Raw genomic sequence first — 21872 nt, 5'->3', positions numbered from 1 at the left:
AAATCGGGCTCCGTTTCAATAGTGTACCACCCAATTCTATTTTCTGTGCATCATGGGGGCAGCCATCTTGCCTGAGCGGCTGTGACAGGCGATATCGGTCATTGTAATCCTGCCTGTGACAACAATGAGATGTCTGCTGAGAAGCGCTCCCTACAGAGGTGTCAGCCTTAAATGAGGCTCAGTAAATACTGTTGGATTTCTGGGTTATGCTAAAATACAGTTACGGAAAATTTGTGATGTGTAAAATTTATAAAAAAACTAATTTTTAGAAAATATGATTTACATAAAACTTGATGTCACAACAGCTCATTTTGGAGGACACATCCCTAGTGGCCGGTGTAGGAAGTCAGAATTTAATGAATTAGGCTGGGGATTCGGAGCTCTGTATCAGAAAATCTGGAAGTTAGTAGAGACTAAGAAATAATTTCCTCAGAATGTACCAGTAGGTGGATATTAAGTAAATACAAGTCCTTGAATGATCCTCCTGTCAAGATGACCTGTTTCTGGAATAGCTGGATGTCATTAAAGCACTTAGGGCCCTATTACACCTAATGATTTTGGGGACAATTATGGGGAACAAGCCTTCCTAGGACCGCTCATTCCCAGTAATTGGCCAGTATAAAATCACGCCGCGTATCAATGAGCAACTGCTTGGCATCTATCATCAGGATTGGGCAGCATATCCATCAGAACGGAATGAGAGAGGAACGCCTATGACAGCCATCATTCCTCCCACATTCACTTAGCATCGGCCGTTGTAATGGGCTGCTGCAAACGAGTGCCATGTTTGTCAGCCATTGGCGCTAGTCCTGCTCGAATAGCGGGCACTGTCATAGAGCCCTTAGATGTCTTGTCACTGGGAAATGCAGTAATTGCCTGTCTCAATCTCTCTTGTAAGGAGTCTATTAGGCCAAGAGAGCTGGAAAGGTAAAAAAGCTTTGCTCCAGTTTCCCTGAAACAGATAAAACTGTATGTAAAGGGGGATCATTCACAAGGATTTATATTTAAATACTTTTCATTTATTCTTAACTAAAATAGAAAGACTTTATATACTGACTAAAGAGGGGTTTTTCATTAGATATTGATGGATAGGTCATCAACAAAAGATCCGTGGGGGTCCAACACCCCGCTCCCCCCCCCCCCCCCACGATCAGCTATTTCTGGCTGCAGGCACCAGAAACTATAAAGTGGAGAGAGGCAGAATGTTTTGTCCCATATAGTGGCGTGTCGGGGTACTATGTCTGAGCTCCCAAAACTAGAGTGGACGGAGCCTTGCACCCACTGTATAGTTTCCAGAGGCTGCCCGACTGGTGAGGTGCCAGGTGTCGGACTCCCACCGATCAGATACTGATGACATATCCTGAGGAAAGCCCATCAATGTCTATTACCAGAAAACCCCTTCATGGCTCTGTTCATACGTCTGACTGACACCATGATGGAAATCTGATGGACCTCCACTTGGGCCTGTCGTATGATGAAACCAGCCAGCAGTTATTTTCTTTTCTCTGATCCAATGACAGAGCCAAAAAAAGGAAATTTTAACATCAGTGTGAACAGAGCCACTGGCAAAGCAGCTGTTTTTGTCTTGTCATCAGAAGGTGAAGGGACGGGGGAGGTTTGAGAACCAGCAATAATCCGGTGAGGAGATTGTAAAATAAAATAAAAATAATCTCATCCCCTAAAAGCAAATACTGTAGTCGTGTATTTGTCACAGCAGATGTCAGCCGCCTAATAGCACAAGGCCAGCAGCTGTTTAGCTTACGTTTTATTGCCGTATGCATTTCTGAAAATGGCGCGATGCGTTCTGCAGAAATAACCAGATGTCCTCAAGCCAGTTGAAGTTGCTTTTTGTCTCATTAAAATTGATTACTAAGTCCGGTAAATAACTAAAAGATAAAGGCTAGAAGATTCCCTTGTTACTAGATCATTTTTAAGGGCTTCACAGAATAATAATAATAAAAAAAAAAAAACACTAAACCGAGTCCTCCAAGCTAGACAGGTCCTCAAGGAGAGGTCAGGATGCTGCCGCTTTTATCAAACTTTTTACCCTTGGATAAAGCTGCGACCTGCTTCAGCAATTCTCGATTTTTGCCCTAAAAAGATTAAATAAAAAAAATTAAAATGGAATCTAAGAGGTGGAAACTTAACACAACGGCTTATAGTCCTCTGATCCCCCATTCACTGAAAGTCTCAGCAGCCCACCTCCATACACAGGGGTCTGAACCATAGACATTTGGTTAAAGGGGTATTCCCATCTGAGACATGCCCCCATTGTCTAATAGGTGCGGGTCCCACATTTGGGACCCGCATCTACACCGAGAAGGGAGCAGGGAAGGTGGTGGCCGAGGACCACCAAGCGCTCTCCCAGTAGTGGTGAATGGGAGCGCACCACACTTGTTCGGCTACAGTTCCCATTTATTTCTATGGGGCCGACGGAAATAGCAGAGTCAGCACTTGGCCATTCTCGGCGGCCCCATAGAAATGAATGGAGGGCAGATGTACACGCAGTGCGCCCTCCATAACTTTCCAGGCTCCGTACTCAAGTGTAGGTGCGGGTCCCAGAGGTGGGACCCGCACCTATCAGACAATGGGAGCATATCCTAGTGATATGCACCCATTGTCCGAGATGGGAAAACACCTTTAAGGGCTCATGCACATGGCAGTTGCATGCAATGGGGACCGCAACAAAAACAAAACAAAATGTTCTTTATTTTTGCGGTGTGGAGGCACGGAGAGAAACCCCACGGACGCACTCTGTAGTGCTTCCGTACCTTCCAGATTGCGGACCCATTCAGGTGCGCATCTATGACGCAATGCAAAAATGGCCGTGTGTATGGGCCCATAGGCTCACATGTAGGTCAACTGGTTGAGTATACAAGTGCATACAACTGGACCAAATTAGCTGCTGGGATTGCAATCAGTAAATCTAAGTGTCTGTGGGCAGCTTAACAGGTTTTCTGGTACTTTCTTTTATTGATGGCCTGTCTAAGGATCGGGGGGGTGAAGGTGGGTAGCGTCAGACCATACCTGCAACTGCTCCACAGATTCTTTGTGACCTTTTTCCATGCCATTCATCTTTGTCCTCAAATTATTCTCTTGATACTGGAAATCTGCCTTCAGTTCTGTAAGCTGAGGAAAATAATAAGATCAAAGGATTTAATATTGAGTCAAAATGAACGAATCACCTTGTAGGTGGTATGGCCCTTTCTAAAGCCGCACAGGCAACTTTCCAACACAGTGGATGAGACTCGAATGGGGTGCAGGAAACAGACAATCACACAGGTCTTTAAAAAGGAAGGGGGGGATTTCGTAGCCAAGTTGCATAACCTACAGCCAATCAACTGCTATTGATTTCAACAAAAGGAGTTTTCCCCCTCATCTTCTGCAAAGCCACAAAAGAAATACACCAATAGTTCAAAACTTAAGATTACTGATGTAATAATGTTCAGTAAGTGAGAATCCATAAAGAAATGCGATTTAGGCTCTAGAAGTGAAACGTTTTACAGGATCCAGAAAACCTCAGACGATCAGGCGACTGAATAAAAGTGGATTTTGGTGGACCAGCATGCTGCGGTGTACTTCAAATAAAATGTTTGGAAACTGTTAAACTATCCCTAAAGGGGTAGGTGGCAAGTATCTGATCAGTGAGGGTATGACCTGTGGGATCCCTTCTGAGCACTAGAACAGGGTCCTAAAGTGAATGGAGAGGCGCTCATGCAAGGGTGATGCGGCTCCATTCATTCTCTATAGGTGCCCAGTCAAGACGGCCGTCTATTTACTCTGGGGTCTCCGTTCTAGTGATCGTGGGGGACCCAGAGGTTGGACCCCCACTGACCAGAGAGTCTTTCGTGTTCGGTCAGTGGGAATTCCTTTTCCTTCCTACCAGTGCACGTACAATACAGATGACAAAAACTGACAGACCCTTCACAGAAGAAACACTGACCCGTCCACAAATATGACGGATACAGATGTGCGAGTGAGGCCTCTGTTTATAGAATGGGAAATACATAAAAAGTTGAATTCTGCTGGGCAAAATGAGGATTGGGCTACTGGACTCTGGAGAGTGTTGAGTGGTAATAAATAGTCCTTTTATTGAAGCAATTTAAGGGGTGTTTGACAGTAGTTTTTTTTTTTTTTTACCAGCTACAGTCGTCAAGTATCAAAGTGTGCTGAGGTTAATTAACCACTTCCCGACCACTCATTGACTATAAACGTTCTGGGTGGTCGGGTTTATCTCTGATCGGACATTTCTGAACGTCCTTTCAGAGATGGCAGATGCACGCTAAACGTGCGGCTGCCCTGCTGTCGGTGTGACAGCAGGGCACCACAGAGAGAAGGCAGGGACTGTTCCTGGGGGTCCCTGCCTTCTAGATCGCTGTATACAATGTGCTGAATGAGCGCTGTGTATACAGCTGAGGAAGCGATCTGCTGCTTCCTGTCCTGGCCGTCATGTGTACGCTGGGGGAGCGCAGGAGCTGTCGGGTCTTCCACAGACCTCAGTCAGCCCTTCACTGAGGCTGTACAGTATAGTATAATGCTGTACAGCCTCTCTGGGGGGTGTATTTACCCTGTAACTGGGGCTACTATGTCACCTCCAGTTACAAGAGAAATCAATAGTAAAAAAAAAAAAAAAGATACAAACATGTCCTCCAGAGGTCTTGTATGACCTTATGGGGGACACAGTGTAAAATAAAACAAATAGTGTTTAAAAAAATATATAAATAAATTACAATGAAACGCCTGTTGGGTCAAAGTGCTCACTACACCCCTTAAAAATTCCTTGGGTGGTGTATTTTACAAAATGTGGTCACTTTTTGGGGGTTTTCACTGTGGGGATACCTCAGGGTCTCTTCAAATGTCACATGGCACCCTAAGACCAATCCAGCAAAATCTGCCCTCCAAAAATCACATGGCGTTCTTTGCCTTCTGAGCCCTGCAGTGTGCCCAAACAGAGGTATTTCTGTAAATTGCAGAATCAGGGTAATAAATAGGGGTTATTTTTGTTGTTAACCCTTGATGTAAAAAGAGTTCAATAGCCAAAGGCTATAGGGTTCCTATTTATGATAAATTTTTAAAACAAAACCTTTACTAATAGATAAAAATAAATAAATTTTTTTTTTTTAATATATATATATAAAAATAAATTTATATATATATATATATATATATATATATATATATATATATATATATATATATATATATATATATCCCAGTTTATTTAAAATAAAAAATAAATAGTCGTCCCCAACAGGCTAACTATCTTGGTTTATTCCACTGTAACATCCTAGGTGTCGGTATGTTATTTTGTTGCCACTTGTAATCTTGCTAGGAGATACACCTATTGCAGCTAGCTGACCAATATATACACTCTGGCTATGTGCCATTTATTGCATCATTCACAGCTTTTCCGCTTGCCATGATTCAGAACTCCACCTGTCATATCTATTAGCTTCTACCTCCCTTACTTAGTTCCTATCTCTCAAGATCATTTGCCTGCAGTACACCCTGCTGATCAGAGCTAACTAAGACGGCTATTTCATCTAAAAGCCAATTGCACTTCCCGCAATGTGTTTTGCCCTCAGGGGTTAAGGAGCTATTGTCAACACGAGCGGGCAGCGCTAAAGCCCACCCATCAGTTCTGGAAGCCTCCGCCTGGCAGCCCTATGGAGAGCACAGTTCCCCACCAGAACTCCAGAAAATGCCTTTGTCCTGCGCGATTTAGCGCAGGGCAAAGGAGAGCATCGGAGCAGGTCAGGGGGGCTGCCTCTGTGAAAATGGGGATATGTCCGGGTTCAACTCTGAACCCGGACAACCCCTGTAAATTTTAGATCCTTCCTCATAAGGTCTGCACATGTTCTGTGGACTTAGATATCTGTTCAGAATCCCACTATATCTATGATAGACTGGACTATTTCTTATATTATAAAATGATATCCATAGGTCCCCCTATTTATTGATAACCTAGACTGTTCTGGTTTGTATTTTAAATCCTAGATTGAGTCACTACACTTATGTGCCTTTCATCTGAGACTATACTAATACTATGTCATACATAATGATAACATACCATTCTAGTGTAGTCACCATAGCAAATATTACAATTGATCAATAAGCTCCATTTATTTATCCCGTATCATGATCTTCCTGACTTATGTCTGTAGTATATGAAATTGCACAAGTCTGATAAACGTTGATATTTAATATCTATAAAATAAATACAAAGCTTTATACATCACCTCTTTTTTTTTTCTGGTTATTGCACTGTTTAAATGCAGTATGACTTATGTCTATATTATGGGGGTTCTTATTAAGCTGTTACACTATTAATGCACCACTATACATTTTTGTATTACCGCCAAAAAAAAACTTTTTTTTCCTTTGGCTGCCGGTATTTGTAAGAGATCTGAAATAGTCCTAAAACGGACACCACTCCATAGGCGGTGGACGGGCCCCCGCCATGAACAGCTAAGTGTGAAAAGTTTTCTTGTGACACATGCGCTTTTGGAGCAGCGGGTGACTTACCTTTTTATCCTTTTCCAGAATCGTCTGATCTCTCTGCTGCAGGAGACGCTTCAGCGACATAACTTCCTCTTTCAATTGACTGATAAGGACAAAGTTGTCTGTACCGCCGCTGTCCGTCGACTGATTGATTGAACTACTAAAATAATACATGCTGGAATTCAAATATTTATTGTAATATCAAAAATAATATGAGGTTGGTAACATGAGCATAATTAACATGGTGATGGAAAAATCTCACAGCACATAGGTAAACAGCTTTACAAATAGGCCTAGTCTAGTGAGTGGTAGGTGCACCAGCATTCCCCCCCCCCAAAAAAAAAAACAAACACAACAAACATCGGGAACCAAAATGATAGAACCTACTCCGACCACAGCTGGCCATACAGTTGAGATAATGATCAGGTGCATTGTGGCCGATCAGTCCATGGGCTCATTCGTATGAAGGATTCCAACTAAACTGCCCGACTAGGGATTCAGTTTTTTATAAAACCAGACTCCCTGGTGCTTGAGCACAATGACAAGCGATTGGCTGAATTCAGCTGATCATGCCATCAACTTGCAGTTTCGACTGAAGGTTTTCAGCACGGCGAATTGCATTTTCGGCAGGCAAGTCAGCTGTTGGCGGTTTTTCTAATGACAATCGGCAGGAATGGCCGAAATCCCCCATTATGGCCGAGTTTAATCTTATGTGAATGGCCACCCTTTAGGTGCACGTCCCTTCCAGATGCCTCCACTCGTAGAGCCATATATTTATCAGGAGGACAATTTCAGACGGCACACCGTTTCTTTTTAATATGCCTGTCTTTATTTCAATCAGCCAGATAAAGTGCAGCGGCAAAGTTTAGGGCCTCTAGATTAAACTGCCCTTTTTCAAGCGATTGAGCGAAATCCTCTGTGTGTATGGCTGTCGATGGGGGGGGGGGTTTGCTAAAAGATTCACCATGCAAATGACAGCATGTAAGTCCCGCTGATACTTTCTGTTCTATGTCCTTTGACCCTCCAATCCCCTAAAACATCTCTGCAGCCCACATTTTGATAGATCTCATCCATAAGCGCTTGTCTTGGGGGCAGCTGTGATTTTGTTTGATAAAACCAGGAATGCTGCTGTTTTGCAGGGTGCACCTACCGCCCCAAAAGTAGCAGGACATGTTAAAAAGAGTCTCTAAAATAAAAATTTCTGTACCCTATCTAAATGAACAGATACAGGGATCAAACCCACAATTTTAATACACATACCTGTCTCCATTGGATGGCTTGGTTTCCAATTTGGGCTTTTTCTTTGGAGTTTCGTTCTGAATTGCTGTAGTGGATTTATGACTGCAACAAAGAGTTCACATAACTCACTGATCTGAATGATGTAGTATCAGATATTCACAGCCGTACCAACAGGACAAAATTTCTTCAAGCCAGCAGCCCATCTACTGACCATTGCAAGCCCAGCTGCTGAAACCCCCAGTAATCATCTATGCTGCCCCAAGTTTTCCCTGCAGCAAGGGCAAGGCAGTGCTCCAGACAAAAAAAATTTACCAGGAGCCATTGGCTCCTAAACTAAAAAATTTAGGAGCCAAATTTAATTTTTTAGTCGCCAAATTTAAAATGCATATCATTTTAAAAAAAGGACTTTGAGAAGATGAGACGCAGGTCCCAGTAGTGAGCCAGCACTACATATAGGCGAATACAGCACCACATACCTCTCACATCCAGGGACATCTTCTGGGGGACAAGGTGACTAAAAATGGCGAATTGCGTGGTTTAGAGTTTTTTTTTTTCTGTTACGGCCTTCACCGAGCGGGAATATTTTTTAATATTTTAATAGCTCACATTTTTTGGGACGTGGCGATATGTAATATGTTTATTCTTTTTTGTTTGTAAATTTTATATGTAAAACTGGGAAGGGGGCCATTTAAACTTTAGTATTTTTTATTTTACTTTTTATTTAATAACCATTTCTTCCTTTAGGGACTAGAACCTGGATCGTGTCATCTCTTGTGCTATTCACCCTGATAGATCTCTATCAGGGTGAATAGGAGCTCACATCTCCCTGCTGCTCTGTGCACACAGCAGCAGGGAGCTGAACATGGCAGCCAGGGCTTCAGTAGCGTCCTGGCTGCCATGGTAACAATCGGAGCCCCAGCAGTGTAATCTGCCACTGCCAACAATGGAGGGGATGGGACCCTGTGGCCACCATATAACAATGGGGGAGGGGGGGGGGGGGGGGCGACGACTTGTGGCAAGTGATAATGGGGGGGGGGGGGGGGGGGGGGGGGGGAGCACTGCGCCACCAATGAATGTAATTAAAAAGAGGACCTTTCGTGGGCCACAGAGGACGAACGGAGCGGCGCCCAGGAATAATAGTAAGTGCACTTAGATCCCTGGGCGCCGCTCTATGCAGCCTGCTATTAAGTTCATATTCTTTGCACCCACGAAAGGTGCTCTTTCATACAATTGTCTGCAGCGGTATAACAGACCCGTCACCCGGCCTCAATAACAGGGCATGCGATCTGGGGCACCTGAGGGGTTAATGGCCGCGGATCGCCTGCCCTGTTATTGAGGCCGGGTCTGTGATACCGCTGCCTCTACTTATGTTTTACATTCATTAGTGGCGCAGTGGCGACAGCTCCTCCCCTCCTTCCTGCTATCTCCCCATTGGTGGTATTGGTGGTAGTGGCGGCCGCGTCACAGTGGAGAGGGAGGGACTCCTTCCTTCTCCACTGTGCAGTGTCCTACTGAACTTAGGCTGCGCAGGATCGCGGCGGTACAGTCGCAAATGGCGACAAGACTAAAAAGTCTTGTCGCCATCTGCAAATTTTAAGGCGCATTGGCGACCGTATTGGTCGCCATCTGGAGCCCTGCAAGGTAATCATAAATGGGTCTATTTAAATTGATGGGCAGCCATGTAATACCGTGCAATCTGGACATAGGTGATCCAACCACTGACGCAGAAAACATTCTTAAGGCTCATAGACACTAATGTTGCAGTTTTTCCGCAAAACGTGGGTACCGGCCATGTGCGTTCCGCATTTTGCCCATTATTGTAATTGTATTATGGACAAGGGTAAGACTAACAAGAATAAGACATACGTTTGTTTGCATGAGCCCTTAAAGGGATATGCAGGATTGGGTCTTTTTCAAAGTAAGCACCCTAACATGTGGTACCTAAGGAAAGATCATACCTGATCCCCACCACTCCAGCCCTGTGCCCCATTATGCGACCTTCTGGTACTTGGCTTGCTTACCTCTGGCCAGGGTACAGACGGATGGCATGCGTGGTATAAGCCAATAACCAACCTCAGCGGTGAAGTGTCCCAAAGCAGTATGTCACTGCTGGGTCATGTGCCACATGGGGACACGTAACTGCGGAGGCCATTCACTGGCTGCAGTGGTGCATATGACCTGGCCTGAGGTAGACATGCTGGGAACCAGAAGATCGCTTAACCACCGAAGATGCAGGGAGCAGGTGAGTATGGTTCTTTCCTTACTTACCACACTATGGAGCCTACTTTAAAAAAAAAAAAAAGACCCAAAGCAAAGTTTCCTTCACATTTCTTTTGTTGAGTGTATTGTAACCTTGTACGTACCTTTGCTTCCAAATTCCCTGGTCTACTTCAGGGCTTAGGCTACTTAGTCTAAAGGAAACAAGATACAGATAGTGTTAAAATAAAGCATACTTCTAATAAAAATGCAAAAACACCTACTATCAAGTATGAAAAAACGAGATTTTTGTATAACTTACCAGTAAAATCTCTTTCTCGCTCTTCCTTGGGGGACACAGGAAACCTTGGGTATAGCTCATCTCCATAGGAGGCGTGACACTAAGTGAAAGACTGTTAAGCCCCTCCTCCAGCAGCTATACCCTCAGCCTGGAGCGAGCGACTACCAGTTATGTGCCCAAGTAGTTAAAACAAAGGCAAGGATCAACCAAATTAACACCAACAAGTCAAAACTCCCGTCAGGGCAACCAAAACAATGGGTGGGTGCTGTGTCCCCCAAGGAAGAGCGAGAAAGAGATTTTACTGGTAAGTTATACAAAAATCTTGTTTTCTCGCCCAATTCCTTGGGGGACACAGGAAACCTTGGGACGTTCAAAAGCAGTCCACAAATAGGGAGGGACCACAACCCAAGATGAATTAAAGCACCATAGGCATTAAGGCACCGCCGCCTGCAAGACCAGGCGGCCCAAAGCAGCATCCGCCGATGCATAAGTGTTCACCTTGTAGAACTTGGTGAAAGTGTGCAAAGAAGACCAGGTGGCCGCCTTACACAATTGTTCAGCCGAAGCTCGATTTCGCTGAGCCCAGGAAGCCCCGACCGCTCTGGTAGAATGAGCGGTAACACCAAAGGGCGGTTCCCTGCCCTTAGCACGGTAAGCCTCAGCAATAGCCATCTTGATAAGGCGGGCAATAACCACTTTAGATGCCGCCAGCCCCCTGCACGGTCCCTCCGGAACCACAAATAGAGAATCCGAGCGCCGCAAGGGTCTAGTTAAATCCAAGTAGATCCTCAGAGCCCTAACAACATCCAGACGGTGAAGATCCCGTTCCCGAGGATGAGACGGGGACGGGCACAGAGAAGGAAGGACAATATCTTCATTCAGGTGAAAAGCGGACACCACCTTCGGAAGGAAATCCGGAACCGGGCGGAGAACCACCTTGTCCTGGTGAAAAACCAAGAGGGGTTCTACGCAAGAAAGTGCCGCCAATTCAGACACACGCCGAAGAGACGTGATGGCAACGAGGAAAAAAACTTTGCAAGACAACAAGCGAAGGGAAACCCTGCGCAAAGGCTCGAAAGGAGAAGATTGGAGAGCCGTCAGCACAACATTAAGATCCCAAGATGGAACGGGAGCGCGATACGGGGGAGCATAGTGAGCAACCCCCTGAAGAAAAGTCTTAACTGGACCGAGCGGAGCCAGAGGTCGCTGAAAAAGGATCGAAAGCGCTGAGATCTGACCCTTTAGGGTACTGAGACCTAAACCCAAGTCCAGACCAGACTGCAAGAAGGATAAAATCGTGGGGAGAGAAAACCGAAGGGGATGAACATCTAAGGTCTCGCAGAAATTCAAATAGGCCCGCCAGGTTCGGTAATAAATCCTGGACGAAGCCGGTTTACGCGCACGAATCATGGTACGGACCACGTCAGCAGAAAACCCCCGCCGCGTTAGGACCGCGGTTTCAATAGCCACGCCGCTAAACATAGCGACCCTAAATGCTGGTGGAAGATCGGCCCTTGAGAGAGGAGGTCTTCTCTTAGAGGCAGAGGCAAGGGGGCGTCTGCCAGGAGCAACATAAGGTCGGCGTACCAAGGACGACGAGGCCAATCCGGGGCTATTAGGATCGCAGGCGTGCCCTCCGCCGCGATCTTCCGAAGGACTCGTGGAAGAAGAGGCAGGGGCGGAAAAACGTAGAGGAGAGAGAACTCCGTCCAGGGAAGGACGAGCGCGTCCGCGCCGTAAGAGTCCGGGTCCTTGGTTCTGGCCATGAAGGTGGGAAGCTTGTGGTTGAATCTGGAGGCCATGAGATCCACGTCCGGACGACCCCAACGGAGGCAAAGAGACTCGAAGACGTCGGGGTGCAGAGACCACTCGCCCGGGTCGATCGTCGTCCGGCTGAGGAAATCCGCCGCCCAATTGTCCACTCCCGGGATGTAAATGGCCGAAATGGCTGGAACATGAATTTCCGCCCAGCGAAGGATTAGAGACACCTCCCTCATCACCGCCGTGCTGCGAGTGCCCCCCTGATGATTTATGTATGCCACAGCCGTGGCATTGTCCGATTGGACACGAACAGGGTGACCCTGAAGCAGCGAAGTCCAATGCCGGAGTGAAAGGAGAACCGCCCTCAGCTCCAGAACGTTGATCGGCAGTTTGGACTCCGATGGAGACCAAGTGCCTTGTACGGACCGAGGAGAAAACACCCCCCCCCAACCCCGCAGACTGGCATCGGTGGTAATCACCAACCAAGTTATCGGCAGGAAGGACTTCCCTTGGAGAGGGGTCCGTAACCACCAGAGGAGAGAGGAGCGAACCTGGGGGGGGGGGGGGGGGGAAAGGGGAAAGTGCTGATCCAGACTTTCCTGGGACTTGTCCCATGCGGACAGAATGGCAGTCTGAAAGGTGCGGGAGTGATACTGCGTGTAGGGGATTGCTTCGAAACAGGACACCATCTGTCCCAAGACCCGCATGCTGAACCGGAAGGAAGGACGGCGGTGGGTCAGAAGGCTCCGAACCGACCGATGAAGGAGCTGGCGCTTCTCTGACGGAAGCCGAACCTCCGCTGCATCTGTATCCAGCAGCATCCCCAGAAAGATCAGTTGCCTGGATGGAACAAGAGCGGATTTGGGAAGATTGATAATCCAACCGAACCGGCGTAAGGTTTGTAGCGAGAGGTCCACACTGGCGGATGTCAGTGACAGAGAGGGTGCCTTGATAAGGAGATCGTCCAAATATGGAAGAAGAAAAACTCCCCTGGAACGAAGTAAGGCGAGGACAGGGGCTAGGACCTTTGTGAAAACGCGAGGGGCCGTCGCCAGCCCGAAGGGGAGGGCAACGAACTGGTAGTGGTCGGACCCCACTGCAAAGCGCAGAAAGCACTGATGACACCGAGCGATTGGAATATGAAGGTAGGCGTCCTGGATGTCGATAGAGGCCAGGAACTCCCCTTTTTCCAGAGAGGCCACCACCGACCTGAGAGACTCCATCCGGAATCGCTGAAGACGAAGGAAACGGTTTAACCGTTTTAGATCCAGAATGGGACGAACCGAGCCTTCTTTTTTGGGGACCACAAAAAGGTTCGAATAGAACCCCTTGAATCTTTCTTCCATGGGAACCGGAGCGATGACCCCTTTGTCCAGAAGGGTGCGAGTGGCAGTAAAGAAATCGGCCGCCCCTTGGGAATCCCGGGAGCGAAAGAACCGAACTGGGGGGAGGGACGTAAACTCGAGTTTGTACCCGGAAGACACAACTTCGAGAGCCCAGGCGTCGGAGACGTGCGCCTGCCAGAAGTCCCTGAACAGGAAAAGACGTCCCCCCACCTGGGCGGGTGGGGGCGCACCTTCAGGTAGTGTTCTGCTTGGTCGCGGGAGGGCGAGCAGGCTGTGACTTGCGCCAGGAGGGCTGGGTCCGAAAAAAAGGTTTCTTACGTCTGTCTTGGACAGAGCTAGGGGATGGACCTGAAGAGGTGCGAGGTGCGGGAGCCCTGCGGGAAGACCTGAAACGAGAAAAAATGGGACGGCCTCGAGTGGTGGTCCTAGTCCTAGATTGAGGAAGATGCGTACTCTTCCCCCCCGTGGCTTCGGATATAATTTCATCCAAGCGGGTCCCGAACAATCGAGAACCAGTAAAGGGAAGGCCAGTAAGAGACCGCTTTGACGTGGAGTCCGCCGTCCAAACCTTTAACCAAAGCTCCCTCCTGGCCGAAACGGCCAGGGCAGACGAACGGGCTATGAGAGCCCCCGCATTAAGGGATGCTTCACAGACGAATTTGCCGGCTTGAACGATAAGTTGGGCTAGAGCACGGAGGTCCTGAATAGGGACGTCGGATTCAAGCTCCTGATCCAGCTGAGAAGCCCACTCTGAAACCACTTTTCCAGCCCAAGCGGAAGCAAAGACCGGCCGGAGGGCGGAACCGGAGGCTGCAAAGATACCTTTGGTAATGGCCTCTATACGGCGATCCTCAGTGGATTGTAAGGAAGAGCCATCAGCAACGGGAATAGCCGTGCTTTTTGCCAAACGGGCCACCGGGGGGGTCGACTTTGGGTGGTGACGCCCAGTTTGTAATGCAATCCGCCGGGAATGGATAACAGATATCCAACTTCTTAGGCGGGGTAAAACGGGCATCAGGGCGGGCCCAGGCCTTGGAAACCACCGACGAGAAGTCAGTGTGGAGGGGAAAAAGTGCAGACGTCTGTTTTTGGCGAAAAAAGGAAACACTGTTTTTTTCAGAATTAGGAGGATCATCGTGAATCTTAAAGGTATCACGAATATTGTTAATAAGATGGCCCACAGCAGAAGCCAGTTTTGAAGGCAAGGCCGAGTCCATATCACAATCTGAATCAACTAGTTCCCCTTCAGAGGGCATATCCTGTATCGAGGAAGGGCCCGACTGAGAGCGCACCCTTGGGGGTGCTACTGAAGCATCCGAGGATGATAGGCGCTCCGCCCTAGACCGCTTCTGGGGTTGACGGGCTCTGGAGGTGTCGCCTGGAGAGAGGGACTCAGACGGGTCAGCTAAGATAGCGGACCCGGAGGGCCCAGCAGGGGAAATATCCGGCTGCGATAAGGGCAATACCTCTGCAAGGCGGCCCACAACGTTAGAGAGGCTGACCACAGCCTGGGAAAGGGATCTAGCCCAGTCAGGGGGATCCAATAGGCCAGGGGGTGACACAACAGATGGCGGACCCTGTAATGGGGCTTTGCAAGCCGAGCAATGCGGGTCAGGCTGCCCTTGAGGGAGGGGCGCCTTACATGCGGTGCAGGTGTGATACCAAGGACCGGCCGGCGCTGAGGGGTCAGACATGTTGGCTGAAGTAATATAAAAGCGTCCAGGCCAGAGGCTAGAAAGGGTCAACAGTCCTACCAGGTCACAGTGGGAGCGGACGACAACAGCAGCGGCAAATCCTGAGGTAAAACCTGAGGTAAAAACGATCCGTCCTGAGAGCAGGCACGAAGAGGAGGCGGGGCCAGCGAGGAGCGGGAAGAAAGACGTCCGCCCCCCCGACTGAATGTCTAACATGTACAGGAGAAGCGGAACGAAGCTCCGCCCCCCGCCGGAACTTTCGCGCGCGCGATTCAAACAAATATGCCGCCGAGAAAATATTGCCCCCCGACCACCTCCTTATACACCGGCGGCGAATGACACACCGGTAGCCGGCAAGAGAAGTCAGCCGGCAGCTGAACACAGCGGCAGCACTGGCCGAGATAACAAAAGGCGGCCCCACAAGGCCGCAGCACCTGAGGTAAACTTGTGCAGTAAACCCTCCCCCACGAGCACCGCTCCGTCCTGCTCCACACACAAGGGGGGGGGGAAGCCGACAGTAAGCCTTGTAATGTGACAAGGCTAGGCAGAGGGAACACAGAAGTTAAAACCCTAACAGGGGGGGGGGGGGGTTGGAACGGCTGCATAGCCACCTCACCAGTCGACGTTTTCACCCTCAGTCCATCCAGCAGGGACGCCCCTTCAGCCACTGGCACCGAAGTGGCAGGAAGCTGGAGAGGGGCTTGCAGGCGGGCGACCCTTGTGCTGGCGGGATGCAGGGGAGCTGGGCTGCCCTGGTCCTCCTTTTCTTCTGTGGGGGAGGCAGCAGTGGGGATAGCCGGCACTGGCGCAGCTCAACCCCGGGAAAACAGAGAGGTCTTTGCGACTCTGTTGTCCCTGTTGAAAAAAGGAAAAAAGTTGAAAATAATAAAAAGAGAAAAAATAAAATCTTTAGCAAAGACAGCTCTGCAGTGCAGAGAGTGTCTTGCCTCCTTGACACTAAGCAAAAAACTGGTAGTCGCTCGCTCCAGGCTGAGGGTATAGCTGCTGGAGGAGGGGCTTAACAGTCTTTCACTTAGTGTCACGCCTCCTAGGGAGATGAGCTATACCCAAGGTTTCCTGTGTCCCCCAAGGAATTGGGCGAGAAAAATAAATAAAAATTTATTATATACATACATACATACACACACACACACATATACACACAGCTTTATATTATAATGTTACAAACAATTTGTTGACAACCAAGAAACGATCACATTATATAGACAAATAGACATGAGATGGCCCATAAAAAATAAAAAAAACTGCTCATGTTCCAGAGGAAAAAGCAACACATTTTACCAGTGTAGTTTAGACAATAAGTTATACAGTATATTTCACTTCATGGGCGATGAGGCCACATATATAGTGGTCTGATCTCCACAGATCATGAAGTGATTGCATACCCTAGTGATTTGCCATCACTTTATAAGAGGATACCCCCTTTAAATTTTCGTTTCCGCTATATTCTGCAGTCAATGAAATACCAGTGGCAACAAAGCAACCTGTAGCCCCGGGGACAGCAACCATCGGCACTCCAGCTGTAGAAACTACAACTCCCAGAAGGTATACTTGCTCAGTTGTTCTTGAAATGCCCATAGATGTGAATTGAGCATGCTGGAAACTGCAGTGCCGAAGGTTGCCGGCTGCAGTCTATCGGCATCAATTTCCAAAGCTGTGTAGATTACCAGTTAAAGGGAATCTGTCACCTGCTTTTACCATTTTAAGCAGTCACCATCGCCATGTTCACTAAAGTACCTTATTTCCTGCAGTCTTCTTACTGTATTTCGTTTTGTCCTTTTGATAAAAAAAAAAGCCCTTTTTATGATATGCCAATGAAGCTCCAAGGTGCCCAGAGGGGCGTTTTTTTCCCTCTCCGGTGCCCAGTGACGCCCCCCTGCAGTGCCCAAGAACGCCTCCTGATCATCAAATAACCTCCCACAGCCCCGGCAAACGGTTCCGCCCCCTCCCCACGTCATAGTCTACCTTCTAGAAATGCCCTGTCCTTCCTGTTGGCGGCAAGAAATCTGGCGCAGGCGCAGTACCGCCAGCGGCCTGTGCGATCATCAAGCTCCTGAGGGCAACAGCCTCAAAAGTCTCACTGGGCATGCGCCGAGCCCAGTGATGTAATCTGAGTGCTGTTGCCCTGAGGAGGTTGATGATCGCGCAGGCGGTACTGCGCCTGCGCGAGATTTCTGGCCGCCGACAGGGCATTTCTAGAAGGTAGACTATGACGTGGGGAGGGGCGGAACCGTTTGCCGGGGCTGTGGGAGGTTATTTGAGGATCAGGAGGCGTTCTTGGGATTCAAATTAAGGCGGGCTGGGCACTGCAGGGAGGGGGGGGGGGGGGGGGAGGGTCACTGGGCTCCAGAGAGGGGGGGAAAAAACGCCCCTTTGGGCACCTTGGAGCTTCATTAGCATATCATAAAAAGGGCTTTTTTATCAAAAGGACAAAACGAAATACAGTAAGAAGACTGCAGGAAATAAGGTACTTTAGTGAACATGGCGATGGTGACAGCTTAAAATGGTAAAAGCAGGTGACAGAGTCCCTTTAAAGGGGTTGTCTTACTTCAGGAAATGGCATTTATCACGTAGAGAAAGTTAATACAAGGCACTTACTAATGTATTGTGATTGTCCATATTGCCTCCTCTGCTGGCTGGATTCATTTTTCCATCATATTATACACTGCTCGTAACCAGGGGTTACGACTACCCTGCAATCCAGCCGTAGTGGCTATGCTTTTACACTATAGGAAAAAGAGCCGGCCTATGCGTGCTCCCATGGTCCCGGCCACCAGAGAGGCTGGTGCTTTTAACTAGTGTGCAAGCACGACCACCATTGCTGGATTGCAGGGTGGTCATAACCAAGGAAACGAGCAGTGTATAAAGTAATAGAAAAATGAATCCAGGAAGCAAAGGAGGCAATATGGACATTCATAATACATTAGTAAGTGCCTTGTATTAACTTTCTCTACATGATAAATGTCATTTCCTGAAGTGAGACAACAGCTTTAAGTGTTACAAATAAATAAAATTATGGCAAAATACAGTGAAAGCTGATCTGTAGCTCACTGTGAAAGGAGTCAACACTTACTTGTGGTGGCTGCTGCTATGCCGGTGGTGGTGATGATGGTGGTGATGATGGTGTTTAGAATGATGCTGGTCTTTCTCGGTAAGAGAAGAGGATGAAGAATTAGAGTGGGTGGAGCCCAAGCTTTTCCGCTGCTCCTTAGTCTTCTGGAGAACCCTCTTGTAGGAAAGCGTGCAAAGCCAACACAGCAACTTCCCATCAACCTGAACGCAGAAATGAGCGGATCAGAACTGTAACCACATTAGACGCCTTTGAGAAGCGTTTGGCATTGGATGCTCTACGATGCTCTTACCTTTCTTCTACCTTCTTCCTTCCGGTCAAAAGCGCACTGCTGTTTGCATTGTTCACAGGTTTGTGGAGGTCCGTATTTTTTCTCTGAGTTGGTGCAGCGCTGACACTTGGTGCCAATGAACGCTGCTATAATATTACAGTATTGACAAGGCTTGGGCTGCAAAGAATAAATGGAGGAAAAATGGTAAAGAAAATGCAGTAGGAGATTCTCATGTACTACACTATGTTTGATTTTCATTTCAGTCATGGGGTAACCACTTTAACCCCTTCAGGACCGGGCTCATTTTCACCTTAAGGACCAGGCCATTTTTTGGAAATCTGACCAGTGTCACTTTAAGTGCTAATAACTTTAAAACGCTTTGACTTATCCAGGCCGTTCTGAGATTGTTTTTTCGTCACATATTGTACTTCATGACACTGGTAAAATGAAGTCAAAAAAATTATTTTTTTTGCACAAAAAAAATACCTAATTTACCAAAAATTTGGAAAAATTTGCAAATTTCAAAGTTTCAGTTTCTCTATATCTGTAATACATAGTAATACCCCAAAAAATTGTGATGACTTTACATTCCCCATATGTCTACTTCATGCTTGAATTGTTTTGGGAATGATATTTTATTTTTTGGGGATGTTATAAGGCTTAGAAGTTTAGAAGCAAATCTTGAAATTTTTCCGAAATTTACAAAAACTCAATTTTTAGGGACCAGTTCAGGTCTGAAGTCACTTTGCGAGGCTTACATAATAGAAACCACCCCATCTAAGAAACTACACCCCTCAAGGTATTCAAAACTGATTTTGCATACATTGTTAACCCTTTAGGTGTTGCACAGAAGTTATTGGCAAATGGGGAGGAAATTTGAGAATTTCATTTTTTTGTCTAATTTTTCATTTTAACCCATTTTTTCCACTAACAAAGCAAGGGTTAACAGCCAAACAAGACTGTATCTTTATTGCCCTGACTCTGCCGTTTACAGAAACACCCCATATGTGGCCGTAAACTACTGTACGGCCACACAGCGGGGCGTAGAGTGAAAGGTGTGCCGTTTGGTTTTTGGAAGGCTGATTTTTTATGGACTGGTTTATTTACACCATGTCCCATTTGAAGCCCCCCTGATGCACCCCTAGAGTAGAAACTCCCTAAAAGTGACCCCATCTAAGAAACTACACCCCTCAAGCTATTCAAAACTGATTTTACAAACTTTGTTAACCCTTTAGGTGTTGCACAAGATTTAATGGAAAATAGAGACACAATTTCAAAATTTCACATTTTTGGCAGATTTTCCATTTTAATATTTTTTTTCCAGTTACAAAGCAAGGGTTAACAGCCAAACAAAACTCTTTATTTATGGCCCTGATTCTGTAGTTTACAGAAACACCCCATATGTGGTCGTAAGCTGCTGTACGGGCACACGGCAGGGCGCAGAAGGAAAGGAATGCCATACGGTTTTTGGAAGGCAGGTTTTGCTGGACTGTTTTTTTGACACCATGTCCCATTTGAAGCCCCCCTGATGCAACCCTAGAGTAGAAACTCCATAAAAGGGACGCCATCTAACAAACAACACCCCTAAAGGTATTTAAAACTGATTTTACAAACGTTGTTAACCCTTTAGGTGTTCCACAAGAATAAATGGAAAATAGAGATTAAATTTCAAAATTTCACTTTTTCGGCAGATTTTCCATTTTAATATTTTTTTTCCAGTAACAAAGCAAGGGTTAACAGCCAAACAAAACTCTTTATTTATGGCCCTGATTCTGTAGTTTACAGAAACACCCCATATGTGGTCGTAAACTGCTGTATGGCCACACGGCAGGGCGCAGAAGGAAAGGAACACCATATGGTTTCTGGAAGGCAGATTTTGCTGGATTGTTTTTAGACACCATGTCCCATTTAAAGCCCCCTGATGCACCCCTAGGTTAGAAACTCCAAAAAAGTGGCCCCATTTTGGAAACTACGGGATAAGGTGGCAGTTTTGTTGGTACTATTTTAGGGTACATATCATTTTTGGTTGCTCTATATTACACTTTTTTGTGAGGCAAAGTAACAAAAAATAGAAATTCAGAAATTTCATCTCTATTTGCCATTAACTCTTGTGGAACACTTAAAGGGTTAACAAAGTTTGTAAAATAAGTTTTGAATACCTTGAGGGGTGTAGTTTCCAAAATGGGGTCATTTTTTGGAGTTTATACTCTAGGGGTGCATCGGGGGGGGGGGGGGGGGGGGGGGGGCTTCAAATGGGACATGGTGTCAAAAAACCAGTCCAGCAAAAACTGCCTTCCAAAAACCATATGGCGCTCCTTTCCTTCTGCGCCCTGCCGTGTGGCCATACAGCAGTTTACGACCACATATGGGGTATTTCTATAAACTAAAGAATCAGGGCAATAAATATTGAGTTTTGTTTGGCTGTTAACCCTTGCTTTGTTATGGGAAAAAATGAATTAAAATGGAAAATTTGCCAAAAAATAGCTGTTTTGGCACTGTTTTTATTTTGTATTATTTACAACGTTCATCTGACAGGTTAGATCATGTGCTATTTTTATAGAGCAGGTTTTTACGGACGTGAAGATACCTAATATGTATACTTTTTTATTTAGGTTTTACACAATAATATCATTTTTGACACAAAAAAAACCCCCATGTTTTAGTGTCTCCATAGTCTGAGAGCCATAGTTTTTTCAGTTTTTTGGCGATTGTCTCAGGTTGGGTATCATTTTTGCGGGATGAGATGACGGTTAGATTGGCACTATTTTGGGGTGCACATGACTTTTTGATCGCTTGCTATTACACTTTTTGTGATGTAAGGTAACAAAAAAATAGCTTTTTTGACAGTTTTTATTTAATTTTTTTTTACAGTGTTCACCTGAGGGGTTAGGTCATGTGGTATTTTTATAGATCAGGTTCTTACGGACATGGCAATACCTAATATGTCTACCTTTTTATAATTTATCAGGGTTTTACACAATAATATTTTTGAAACAAACAAAAAATCATGTTTTAGTATCTCCATAGTCTGAGACATAGTTTTTTTTATTTTTTGGGCCATTGTCTCATGTAAGGGCTCATTTTTTGCGGGATGAGATGATGGTTTGATTGGTACTTTTTTGGCGTACATGCAACTTTTTTGATCACTTTTATTACCTTTTTTGGGAAGTAAGGTGGGCAAAATTTCAATTTCTTATAGTTTTTATTTTTATGGCGTTCACCGTGCGGGGAAAGTAACATGACCGTTTTATAGATCAGGTCGTTACGGACGCGGCGATACCTAATATGTGTAGTGTATTTTTTTTATTTTATTTTTATTCAGTGATAAATGTGTTTTTTTGAAACTTTACTTTTTTCACCTTTAACTTTTTTTTTGGACCCAGACCCACTTGGTTCTTGAAGATCCAGTGGGTCTGATGTCTGTATAATACAGTACAGTACAATATATATTGCACTGTACTGTATTTTACTT

The 21872-nt window shown here is 46.3% G+C and overlaps 1 protein-coding gene across 2 annotated transcripts in view; it reads right to left on the bottom strand.

Moving 5' to 3' along the window:
- Positions 1 to 343: 343 nt before the first annotated feature.
- The window catches only part of FAM76B (family with sequence similarity 76 member B), a 34132-nt gene continuing 12603 nt past the window's right edge, over positions 344 to 21872 (bottom strand). The window contains exons 4-10 of one of the 2 annotated variants that reach the window (XM_040426312.1): positions 18422 to 18577; positions 18133 to 18332; positions 10104 to 10151; positions 7762 to 7842; positions 6526 to 6676; positions 3028 to 3129; positions 344 to 2093 (exon numbers count right to left, since the gene is read on the bottom strand). In XM_040426312.1, coding sequence (XP_040282246.1) covers positions 2004 to 2093; positions 3028 to 3129; positions 6526 to 6676; positions 7762 to 7842; positions 10104 to 10151; positions 18133 to 18332; positions 18422 to 18577 — 828 coding nt within the window. In that variant the 3' untranslated portion in view covers positions 344 to 2003. The remainder of the gene's footprint in view (positions 2094 to 3027; positions 3130 to 6525; positions 6677 to 7761; positions 7843 to 10103; positions 10152 to 18132; positions 18333 to 18421; positions 18578 to 21872) is intronic. The other variant, XM_040426314.1, reaches the window with a different exon arrangement.

Source organism: Bufo bufo, chromosome 3, assembly GCF_905171765.1.
Source record: "Bufo bufo chromosome 3, aBufBuf1.1, whole genome shotgun sequence".
Taxonomy (NCBI): domain Eukaryota; kingdom Metazoa; phylum Chordata; class Amphibia; order Anura; family Bufonidae; genus Bufo; species Bufo bufo.
The sequence above is the reverse complement of the archived record's forward strand: the minus strand, read 5'-3'. Positions and strand labels throughout refer to the sequence as shown.